The 12,197-nt window shown below is 43.9% G+C and overlaps 1 protein-coding gene across 4 annotated transcripts in view; it reads right to left on the reverse strand.

The window, feature by feature from the left end:
* LOC121281756 (choline/ethanolaminephosphotransferase 1-like) overlaps window positions 1-12,197 on the reverse strand; it is a 47,511-nt gene that overhangs the window by 9,942 nt on the left and 25,372 nt on the right. For 2 of the 4 annotated variants that reach the window (XM_041194704.1, XM_041194705.1), the window contains exons 5-7: window positions 3,776-3,907; window positions 2,751-2,909; window positions 1,694-1,819 (exon numbers count right to left, since the gene is read on the reverse strand). In XM_041194704.1, the coding sequence (XP_041050638.1) occupies window positions 1,694-1,819; window positions 2,751-2,909; window positions 3,776-3,907 (417 nt within the window). The remainder of the gene's footprint in view (window positions 1-1,693; window positions 1,820-2,750; window positions 2,910-3,775; window positions 3,908-12,197) is intronic. The other 2 variants (XM_041194708.1, XM_041194707.1) reach the window with 2 other exon arrangements.

Below are 12,197 nucleotides of genomic sequence, written 5' to 3' on the forward strand. Positions count from 1 at the left end.
TGTACAAGCTCACTAGTAAATGCTGATGTTTAGAGAAACAAGTTTGACACCTTTTAAAAAATATTCTGCTCTCAGCTCACATTTCCACCTAGCTTTGCATTGTCAACAAATTTAGACACACCACTCCATCTCAGTTAATGATTTCTATGTAGACCACAACAACAGGATCCTTCTCCTCCCACTACAAGTTCATCTCCAGCCTTGACATGTCCGTAAAACTGGTACCGGGCAGGCAACACAACCTTCAGAGCTCTTGGTCACGGCTGCAGAGAACAGTATCTATCCCCCTGACTATACTGTCCCCTATCACTACCATATTCCTTTTTGCTTCTCCCCTCCGCTCTCACAACTTGAATGATAACTTGTACCATGATACCAGGATCAGTTTGCTCGTCAATCCTGCAGAGCTTGTTCTCATCTACACAGCAAATACTGTGTACCTGTCGATCAAAGTCAAGGGCTGAGTTTCCTTCATCACTGCCTGCTGAATCCCCTTGCCTGCCTGATTCACAGTCACAACCTCCTGTCTCTGCCCATCGACCAGTGAAGGAGTGTGACTGCCTCCTGGAACAAAGTGACCAGGTAACTTGCCCCCTCCCTGATGCCCAACGATGTCTGCAACTCTGAGCCAAATTTTCTCAAGTTGCAGACATTTACTGCATTATGATTGGCTGGGACTGCAGTGCATTCCACAGATTCCCCACATGCTGCAATCACAGCACACCACTATCCCTGCCACATCTGTCTAACCTTATTTATGTCATTAGTCAATTAGCTATTAATTTACACAGCTAAAGTAATAGCAAGTCCCTTAGCTTGGAGATTAAAGAACTCACCAGTTACTGAAGGCTGAAAAACAAACAAAAATGAAGCAACTTCTTTCCCTCTCTGCACCCGACAGGTGGGAACTCCCACCTGTACCAAACTTAAGTCAGGAGTTGCACCCAAGCCTCCTCTCACTCCCCAGTTCATGTTTCAGTCCCATACAAGACACTCCCAAGTCTTGAGAATTCTTTTAAGACCTCTACTCATTCCTATGCTGAACAATGCATCCGGTGTCATTGCTTTTCTAGATCTGACTTCTTTGTCGCAATTTAAGTACCTAGGAAGTACCTTGTCAGAAGATCTATAGATAGCATTCAACAAATATCAGCCAGATTTAAATCCACACTTAGAAATGCCTGTCCTTTAGGTAGCAAGAGGTCAGAAAGTTGCAGCTGTCAAGTTAAATCTGTTAACTAGTGGTTCTGATAATGATTTGAATCTATGGGCAAGTTTAGAAGCAAAAACAAAAATTGCTGGAAAAACTCAGCAGGTATGACAGCATCTGTGGAGAGAAAGACAGAGTTAATGTTTCGAGTCCATATGACTTTTCTCCAGAACTAAAGAGTAGAAATGTGGTGAAATATATATTGCTTAAGGTGGAGTGGGACAGATGAAGCTGGATAGAAGGCCAGTGATAGGTGGAGGCAAAGGAGAGATTGCAAAAGATCTCAAACAAAAGGTCGAAGGGGTGTTGATAGCAGTCATACTGGCTAAAGGAGGTGCTAATGGTGACATTATGAGTAGAAAGCAGAATAAGCAAGTGACAGATGGCCCTAGTGAGGGTGAGGCAAGTTTAGAAGCATCTGCAAGTAACAAATTAAACTCCGGTTTAGGACACAGGTTACTGGCTCTGCTGCTGTCTACTTACCAAAGCAATCCAGAGCACCAAGTACTCGTTTATAAAACTGTTGAAATATTGGTCCAGGAAGAGGAGCCCCGGGCCAACAAAGGCTGTGTCCTGCAAATGCATCTCACTTTTTGTCATATGGGCCACCTGTAATCAGGAGAATCTATTTACTTTACCTGCAACTGGTTTAAAATAACAATCACTGGTTCCAAGGTTAGCAATTCAATATCATTAGATTAATAATTGCACATATGCGGAAACCTTTCCGGCCTTCGGGATGTCTGCTAGGAATGCTTTGGTGCGAAATGAAAGAGTGCGGGCCTGCATCTCCTAGTCCCCTTGCAGAATTCCCCAAAGTGCTTTACAGCCAATGATTGTTTGAAGTGTAGTTACCAGTTTAGAAAACAGAGCAGCCAATGTGTTCACAGCAAAAGCCCACCAAAAGCAATGAGATCATGGGCAGACCCTGTGTTTTCGAAATGTTGGTTGAGGAATAACTATTCGTCAGGAGCCTGTGAAAACGTTATGTGCTCTTTTACAGCCACCCCGGGGGGTCAGATAGTTGAAAAGAGTGCAACATTTTAACACTGAAATACGGCACCTCCTTAAATACTGCACTGGGCTGTTCGCCCAGATGGAATGATCAAGTCCCTGGGGTGGTATTTGAACCCACAACCTTCTTCTGACAGAAGTGAGAGTGGGACCAACTGAGATGCTGCTGACACGTACAATCCACAATGCAAACCAAGTTCAAATAGGGCCAACATCAAAAGATAGCGTGTTAAGGAATGACAAGGTTCAACTAACACCACAACCTATCATAATCAGTTTTTAAGAAAGATATTTAAAGTTGCAAAATCTAGGTCTTAATGATGACACTGAATGCGTTAAAGATGTTCACCAGCCTCCCATGTGTGTTATCAGAGGCTATCAAGAGACTTTTCATCAATTACTTAGGATGGTACCCCCTGAAGATCCAGACTTTTGGTCAGGTAGGTTATGGCCTTGCTGCCAGTACTGAGGGATCAGGGTTTGTATGGGTGGAGGAGAGCAGCTGCCCACAGTAAAATATACGTACCACTAATTTATTGGTTATTTTTGCAGAGACAAAGCCAAAAGCGAGGATGTAGAGGCAGGGATTATTCTCAAAGAGTTGGCTGGTAGATTTCTTGTAGATCATCAGTGCCAGTGTTATAACTGCCCCTATGTGCAGGAATGGTGACAGCACACTTGTACCCTGTGAAACATGATGATACACATGATTAACAGTGTCAATCGTCGCCCGCTCAGAGCACAGGGCATGCTCCAGTCATCCACCCCACTCAGTATCTCAAGATATGGTTCAGAACCACTGGGGGCAGTAAATCATGATTGGAAAAATAAAATTAATGTGCAGTCAGGAAGAAATGAATAAACCACTCCCAACTGTCCATTAACTTTGTAATTCCTGCATTCCCTGAATTTCAATCTCCTTATAAACATCTCTCTCTGCTCCATCACAACTGTACAACACTCTCTAACCATCCATCTCCACATTCCCTTTACCTCTACTTTTCTCTGCATGTTTCTGCAACATGGCCAGGGTCAGACAGCAGTGTGAAATTGGGCACTTGTAGCTTCATCTTTACTCTAGTCATGCTATGGTCTTACTATGCCCTTGCTCAAGCTATGTGTTGATTCCCGAATGGATTTGACAAGGCTGTGTATCTTTTGACCCTGCCCCTTTCAGGACCCGATGCAAGAAAAAACATTGCAGGCTTGTAGGGAGTGCTTGAAGTTTGTACATGCACACTAGCCCATCTGTTTCTTTTCCCTCAGTTCTCCTACTGGTAGTATCAGAATCAGTTTGTAGTCTGATCTTGTTTTCTGGTTGATCCATCTTCTTAATAACATCTTCCTGCTCTGTTCCCCTCCATAGTCTCTCTTTCTTCAACCTGTCACTGATACCCCCCAACCTCATCCACTGCTCCCTTTCCCTGATCTGTCCCCTGATTCCTCACCCTCAATGTCTCAGCTACCACTCATCGCAATTAACCAATTTCTGTCACCCCCATACTGGCCTGATCCCGCCCCCTCATCGTGCGCAGATGAGCAGTCACTTACTGCTATGGTGGAGCCATTCTTGCCAACACCACCAGTGAAGATGACCGTGAAGTAGTTAGTGCAGGAGAAGATGCCACCTGCTACCACAAGGAGAGCAGGCACGATTTTAACTTGAATTTCCAACACTGGGATCTTGACAGGAAAAAAAGATTAAAAAGATAAAATAAGAATAACAGAAAGCAACTGGAATTCCCTGCTCAAATTCACAAGTTAACTATGGTGAGAAGACCCTTGGCCCATTCATCTTAAAGATCCAATAGTTTCTTCCTCCAACTGCAGCATCTAAATTAGAGTGATTTCAGGGTTTTTCCCTCCACAGTGATTACTGTGTGAACCGGAATTTCCTGATATCAGTCCTAATATTGCCTTTTACAAGTTTGAACCTTTGTCCTTCACCTTGTCTTACTCTCAATAATATTCTAAGTTAGCTTTTTCCATACCCATATCTCCCCCTGTAAGAGCACCTCCTGAATATCTCTTTTTCTAGGCTGTAAGCCCAAGTTTCTCCAATTTACCTTCAGGACTGGACAACATCCAGACAGAATGTCTCATTTAGAAAACTGCACTAAAAATTATATTCAAACACACTAGTGTGCATCCTCTCACACCCTAATGGGTGAAGGAAATTTTCTGATGCTTAATGAAGATGACCCCCTACAAGGTTATCTGGCTCTAAGCATCCATCACATACCATAAAACAGTATTGAGGTAGGGCTTTTAGGGAACAGACAGAGATCCCAATCAGAGAAGGAAAGTCCAGTTTCCAGGACTGACCTGCTAGTTAGTTAACTCTAAATCTGATGAAGATATACTGATTAGTCTCAGTTACCATCTTCAACTGATACCCGTTTTAAAGATGTAACCAGAGTGGATCGAGCAAATGCATCTTAACCAAACCATTCAGAATTAGGAATTGTTGGCACACTGATCAGCATTTGTTACTTCTGGCATTGTTTCAGTTCTGTGTCATGGAGGTAGCAGGATAAATGGCACAAACATTGGACACTGCTCTACCCCAAGTTTTGGGGTCTTGGATGACCGAGACATGGAGTTGGTTTTGTGCTATCTAGATAGGTAAAAGTGCAATCATTGCTGCAGCTGATGAAGCAGTGCCAACATCCATATCAAACCACAGATAGATTTCTTTCAGAGTCTAACAGATGGGAATGAGGAGGTTGGCCAGAGTCTGCTTCAATCTACAGATGAGACAAGAGCCAAGGTCAAACTAGGCCAAAAATCCTGTTATGTTCAGTAAAAGAATAAGATCCCCATGCATCACCTTTGCTCATGTGGGCAAAGATATTCCATTTCTACCCCCACCTCCTCAACAACCCATGCATTCACCAGAGCCCCAGTAAAATGGCCTGGTTACTTTTCTTAGCTTTCTCAAGGTAATGACTCCTTCTGCAAAATCAGTTCCAATGGTGCCACTCCTACTCTGGGACTTCTCCAATCCTGGTGTGGAAAGTGATTAGGAGCTGGAACCTCTAGCTGCTTGCTTCCCCATCCTTTAACCCCCCAGAGGTTAAGTAGTCATCTGCAATATCCCTTATTGTAGATGGAGCTCAGATCTACCACCCAGGTGGGATTAAGCCTGGGTTCAAACCTGTCAGCTTTGCACTCTGCACATTTCAATGCCACAATGAGCACTTGAGAGAGAGAGAGAGAGAGAGAGAGAGATTGAGTTCTGAGGAATGGGACAAAGACTTGAGTGTTATACAATAGTGCTTGGTGTATTATACTACTCATCTAACGGTCTCAGTTTGGAAACACAAGCTCCCAAGAAATAGATCTCTACAAGACAATCTGTCCCAGTTAGTAGCACAGAGGTTTTGGACCCACCTGATCTGCACAGGGAAGAGGCAGATACTGAATTTCTTACTGAAAGTGGATTTTTGTTAGGTACTGTGTGTAGTTTCACAGTTGGACCTCTCACCAAACAAGATACAACTGCTAATTCGGTTGCCAGGAATTCACCCTCTGCGGACTGCTAAGTCCTCAATTGGGGAAATGCAAGTAATCAGAATATAGGAACAAGTAGTGAGGAAGCCGTTCAGCCCCTTGAGCCTATTCCACCATTCAATGAATCAGGACTAATCTGTATCTGAACCCCACCGATCCACCTTGGCTCCATATCTGTTAATGTCCATAGCTGCTAAAAAACCTATCAATCTCAGATGGAGTATCTTCTGCTTTTTGTGGCAGTGTTCCACACTTTTATCACTCTAAAGTGAGCTGCTGGGAACTGTACACAGTAACTCCAGAGGTGGTTTACCAAGGTTTGGTACAATTGTAACTAAATTTCTCCCCTTTATATTCTAGGTCTCCAGTATAAAGGTATTATCATTTGATTATTTATGTACCCAACTACTGCATTTTAGCGACATGTGCAAATGGACCACATTATCTTTGGGCCCCCGCCATTTCTAGCTTTTCATGAAAGAATACTCACATGGCATTTTTTTAGTCCAAGACTGATGATTGCACAATTACCCGTGTTCAAATCTACTTGCCAGAGTTTTGCGCCCTTAGTTCATCCATCAACAGTTGTTATTTTATACTCCACCACCTCCACTCTATTTTCTATACCATCAATTCTAGTGTTCGTGCTTCACTATTGCATTATCCAAGTCATTACAGAATCATTACGGTGTAGGAGGCCATTCAGCCCATCATGTCTGCACCAGCTGAGCATTTTAACTTAGTGCCAATCTCCTGCCTTTTACCCGTAACCCTGCACATTGTTTCTATTTAAGTAATCATCCAATGCCCTCCTGAATGCTCCAAGTGAACCTGCCTCCACCACACTGACCAAACCTTGGATCAGGTTCATCTACAAGATCTCACAATGCACATTATCATCTGCCCATGGCCCTACACTGACTGGGAATAACTTAGTGCTAGAGGTTTGGATGGTGCAGAATTTGTAAGGTGCATCCAGGAGGGCTTCCTGAGACAATATGTAGATAGTCCAACTAGGGAAGGGGCAATGCTGGACCCGATATTAGGGAATGAAACTGGCCAGGTGGTCGAAGTTTCAGTAGGGGAGCATTTTGGGAAAAGTGGCCATAATTCAGCAAGTTTCAAGGTACTGGTGGATAAGGGTAACAGGAGTCCTCAGGTTAAGGTGCTTAATTGGGGGAAGGCTAATTATAACAATATTAGGCAGGAACTGAGGAATCTAGACTGGAGGCAGATGTTTGAGGGTAAATCAACAATGACATGCGGCAGGGGGGGGGGGTGCGCTTTCAAACGTCAGTTGTTAAGAATTCAGAACCAGCATGTTCCTGCTAGGATGAAGGATAAGTATGGCAAGTTTCAGGAACCTTGGATAACGAAGGATGTTGTGAGATTAGTCAAAAAGAAAAGGGAAGCATTCGTAAGGACTAGAAGGCTGGGAACAGATGAAGCCTGTGGAGATTATAAAGAAAGTAGGAAGAAGCTTAAGCAAGGAGTCAGGAGGGCTAAAAGGGGTCATGAAAAGTCATTGGCAACCAGGATTAAGGAAAATCCCAAGGCCATTTAAACATATGTAAAAAGCAAGAAGGTAGCCAGGGAAAGGGTAGGCCCGCTCTGGGACAGAGGTGGAAATGTGTGTGTGGAGCCAGAAGAAATGGGAGAGATACGAAATGAATACTTCTCATCAGTATTCACCAAAGAAAAGGACTTAGCGGTTGATTTGTCTAGGGAAGAGTGTGTAGATAGCCTGGATCATGTTGAGATCAAAAAAGAGATGTTAGGCGTCTTGAAGAATATTAAGGTGGATAAGTCCCCAGGGCCAGATGGGATCTACTCCAGAGGACTGAGGGAGGCAAGGGAGGAGATTGCTGGGGCCTTGACAGAAATCTTTGTATCCTCACTGGCTACGGGTGTGATCCCAGAGGACCGGAGAATGTTGTTCCATTGTTTAAGAAGGGTAGTTGGGATAATCCAGGAAATTACAGGCCGGTGAGCCTTACGTCAGTGGTAGGGAAATTATTGGAGAAGATTCTTCATGACAGGATTTACTACCATTTGGAAGCAAATGGGCATATTAGTGAGAGGCAGCATGGTTTTGTGAAGGGGAGGTCGTGTCTCACTAACCTGATCGAGTTTTTCTAGGAAGTGACAAAGCTGATTGACGATGGAAGGGCAGTGGGTGTTATCTACATGGATTTCATTAAGGCCTTTGACAAGGTCCCTCATGGCAGACTGGTACAGAAGGTAAAGTTGCACAGGATCAAAGGTGAGCTGGCAAGATGGATACAGAATTGGGTTGGTCATAGAAGACAGAGGGTAGCAGTGTAAGGGTGCTTTTCTGAATGGAGAGCTGTGACTAGTGGTGTTCCCCAGGGATCAGTGCTGGGACCTTTGCTGTTTGTAGTATACGTAAATGATTTGGAGGAAAATGTAACTGGGCTAATTAGTAAGTTTGCAGACGACACTAAGGTTGGAGGAGTTGCAGATAGTGAAGAGGATTGTCAAAGGGTACGGGATATAGATTGATTGGAGATTTGGGCGGAGAAATGGCAGATGGAGTTTAATCCAGACAAATGCGAGGTAATGCATTTTGGAAAATCTAATACAGGTAGGAATTATACAGTAAATGGCAGAACCCTTAAGTGCAGCGACAGGCAGAGGGATCTGGGTGTACAGGTCCACAGGTCACTGAAAGTGGCAACGCAGGTGGATAAGGTAGTCAGGAAGGCATACGGCACACTTGCCTTCATCAGCAGGGGTATTGAGTATAAAAGCTGGGAAGTCATGTATAGAAAAAGCTGTATAGAACCTTGGTCAGGCCACACTTGGAATACTGCGTGCAATTCTGTCACCACATTACCAGAAGGATATGGAGGCGTTGGAGAGGGTGCAGAGGAGGTTTACCAGGTAGCTGCCTGGTCTGGAGGTTATTAGCTATGAGGAGAGGTTGGAGAAACTTGGATTGCTGTCACTAGAGCGACGGAGATTGAAGGGCGACTTGATAGAAGTTTACAAAATTATGAGTGGCATGGACAGAGTAGATAGTCAGAAGCTTTTTCCCAGGGTGGAAGAGTCAATTACTAGGGGACATAGATTTAAGGTGAGAGGAGAAAACTTTAGAGATGATGTGTGGGCAAGTTTTTTTTTTTACACAGAGGGTAGACAGTGTCTGGGAATTCGCTGGCAGAGGTGATGGTGGAAGCAGGTACGATAGTGGTGTTTAAGAGGCAGCTTGACAAATACATGAATATGATGGGAATAGAGGGATACGGACCCCGGAAGTGCAAAACATTTTAGTTTGACAGGCAATATGATCGGCGCAGGTTTGGAAGGCTGAAGGGCCTGTTCCTGTGCTGTACTTTTCTTTGTTCTTTGTACATCAGCCCCATCACTATGAAATCCTTCATCCATACCTTGTCAGTCTCTGTAATTACACCTACAGAATCACAGACTTGTTACAGCGCAGGAGGCTGTCATTCGGCTCATCGTGTCTGAACCAGCTCTCCAAATCACCAAAGCTTTAGTGCCATTCTCCTACCTTCTCCTCATAACTCTGCACCTTCTCTCTTTTCAGATCACAGTCTAATTCTCTTAACTCCTTACAGTCTTTCCTCCAATGAAAATTTCTTCAATCTATCTTACAACTGAAGTTCCTCATTCCTGGAACCATGTGAATCTTTTCTGCACTCGTTGGAGGGAATTGAACGGAAGGATGAGGCTGACCAGTTCTTCTGAGGAACTCAAGAACAATTGCAGATTTTACATGATGTAACTATTACATCATCTTAATTTAGGATGAGCATTTTAAAATCACAGTATGGCTGAACTTGAATCGAATATAGGTCAGCAGGGCTGATGGGTGAATGGGATTTGCTGCAAGTCAGGATTCAGGCAGGCAGCAAAACGTTAGATGAACTGAAGTTTATATTGAGTGGAAGAAGGGGGTCTAGCCAGGAAAGTATTAGTATAGTTAATAAATGGAGTAGTTGAAGCCTCAGCATAGATCCTTGTTGGATGCCTTCAAATGGAGTATACATCCATTATCTTTACTCTTGCCCTCCACCACCTAATTGATCTCTTAACTAGGTCAATAATTTGCCTTCAACTCCATGACATTTCATTTTAGCTGACAGTTTCTTATGTGAAACTTTATCAAATGTCTTCTATGACCACCATTTTACAAATTCATGTTGGATCTCTCTATAATCAGCACAATTTTCCTTTAACTGTTCAATCACTCTGTCCTTAATTATAGATTTCAATTATTTGTCCACAACAGATATCATACTAACAGGTTTGAAATCTCCTGGTTTCCCCCTCATTCTTCTTAAATAATCGAGTTACATTTGGAGCAGACCAGACTCAGGGATAAAGAACAACCCTCGCCATACAGGCATAGCATTCCTTGGGTACCCTACAGGGACCAAAGGGGAAAATCCACCCTCACTTAACTAACAAGCAATCCCTCTCACCAGCATGTAGTGCCAACTCCTAATTGTCTTCAAGAAGGTGGTGGTGAGCTACCTTCCAGAAGCATTGCAGTCAGCATGAAGGTAATCCCACAGTGCTGTTAGAGGGGACGGGGGAATTTGTGGAGGAGTTCTAGGATTTTAACCCAGTGAAGTTGAAGGAATGAAAATATATTTTCAGGTCAGGATGATGTATATTTTGGAGGGGAACTCCAGGTGGCAGCGTTACCATGTGCCCACTGTCCTTGTCTGTCTAGGTGGCAGAGATCATGGGTTTGGAAGGGGCTGTCAAAGGTGGTTTGGTGAATTGCTGCAGTGCATCTTATATATGGTACATACTGCTGCCACTGAGCACTGGTGAGGGAGGAAGAACAAAGAACAAGCACAAAGAGAAGTACAGCACAGGAACAGGCCCTTCGGCCCTCCAAGCTTGCACCAATCATATCGCCCGTCAAACTAAAACATTTTGCACTTCCGGGGTCCGTATCCCTCTATTCCCATCCTATTCATGTATTTGTCAAGCTGCCTCTTAAACACCACTATCGTACCTGCTTCCACCACCATCTCTGGCAGTGAATTCCAGACACTGTCTACCCTCTGCGTAAAAAACTTGCCCGCACATCATCTCTAAAGTTTTCTCCTCTCACCTTAAATCTATGTCCCCTAGTAATTGATTCTTCCACCCTGGGAAAAAGCTTCTATCTACTCTGTCCATGCCACTCAATTTTGTAAACTTCTATCAAGTCGCCCCTCAATCTCCGTTGCTTTAGTGACAGCAATCCAAGTTTCTCCAACCTCTCCTCATAGCTAATAACCTCCAGACCAGGCAGCTACTTGGTAAACCTCCTCTGCACCCTCTCCAACGCCTCCATATCCTTCTGGACAGCTGCAGCATGACTTTCCAGCTTTAATACTTAATACCCCTGCCAATGAAGGCAAGCATGCCATATGCATTCCTGACTACCGTATCCACCTGCATGGCCACTTTCAGTGACCTGTGGACCTGTACACCCAGATTCCTCTGCCCGTCAATGCACTTAAGGGTTTTGCCATTTACTGTATAATTCCTACCTGTATTAAACCTTCCAAAATGCGTTACCTCACATTTGTCCGGATTAAACTCCATCTGCCATTTCTCCGCCCAAATCTCCAACTGATCTATATCCCGTTGTATCCTTTGACAATTCTCTTCACTATCTGCAACTCCTCCAACCTTAGTGGCGCCTGCAAACTTACTAATTAGCCCAGTTACATTTTCCTTCAAATCATTTATGTAGTCTAAAAAGTGAATGTTTAAAGTGGTGGATAGGATAAAGTGGGCTGCTTTGTCCTGAATGGCACTGAGATTCTTGTGTTGTGGGAGCTGCACTCATCCAGGCAATTGGAGAGTATTCCATCAAACTCCTGACTTGTGCCTTGTAGATGGTGGACAGGCACAGGAGGGGGGTGGTCAAGCACTAAGTTACTGGCTGCATAATTCCCAGCCTTTGACCTGCTCTTGTAGCCAATGTGTGTGTGGCTGGTCCAGTTAACTGCTCAAGTGTAACCCCCAGGGAATTCAGTGATGGTAATGCAACTGAATATCAAGGAGAGATGGTTAGATTCACTCTTGGTGATAGCCATTGCCAGGCATTTGTATAGCATAGACATTGCCTGCCACTTATGAGCCAAAGCCTGTATGTTGTCTAGGTCCTCTTGCATACAGCATGGACTGCTTCAGTATCTGAGGAATTGCGAATGGTACTGAAGGTTGTGCAATCATCACCAAACACCCCTACTTCTGACCATATGATGGAAGATCAATGAAGCAGCAGCTGAGATGACACCAACCCCCTGGTCTCAAAACCTCCCTTACGTAGCTCTGTCAAATTGTCTGATAAGACACTGAAGTACCTTGGGGTATTTTATTACCTTAAATGTATTTCGTAGTTAATATTTTCAGATTCACAAAATTGGAGAGTTATACTGGTGAAGCAGGCAGTGTGTGTGGGGGA

This window comes from Carcharodon carcharias, chromosome 9, assembly GCF_017639515.1.
Source record: "Carcharodon carcharias isolate sCarCar2 chromosome 9, sCarCar2.pri, whole genome shotgun sequence".
Taxonomy (NCBI): Eukaryota; Metazoa; Chordata; class Chondrichthyes; order Lamniformes; family Lamnidae; genus Carcharodon; species Carcharodon carcharias.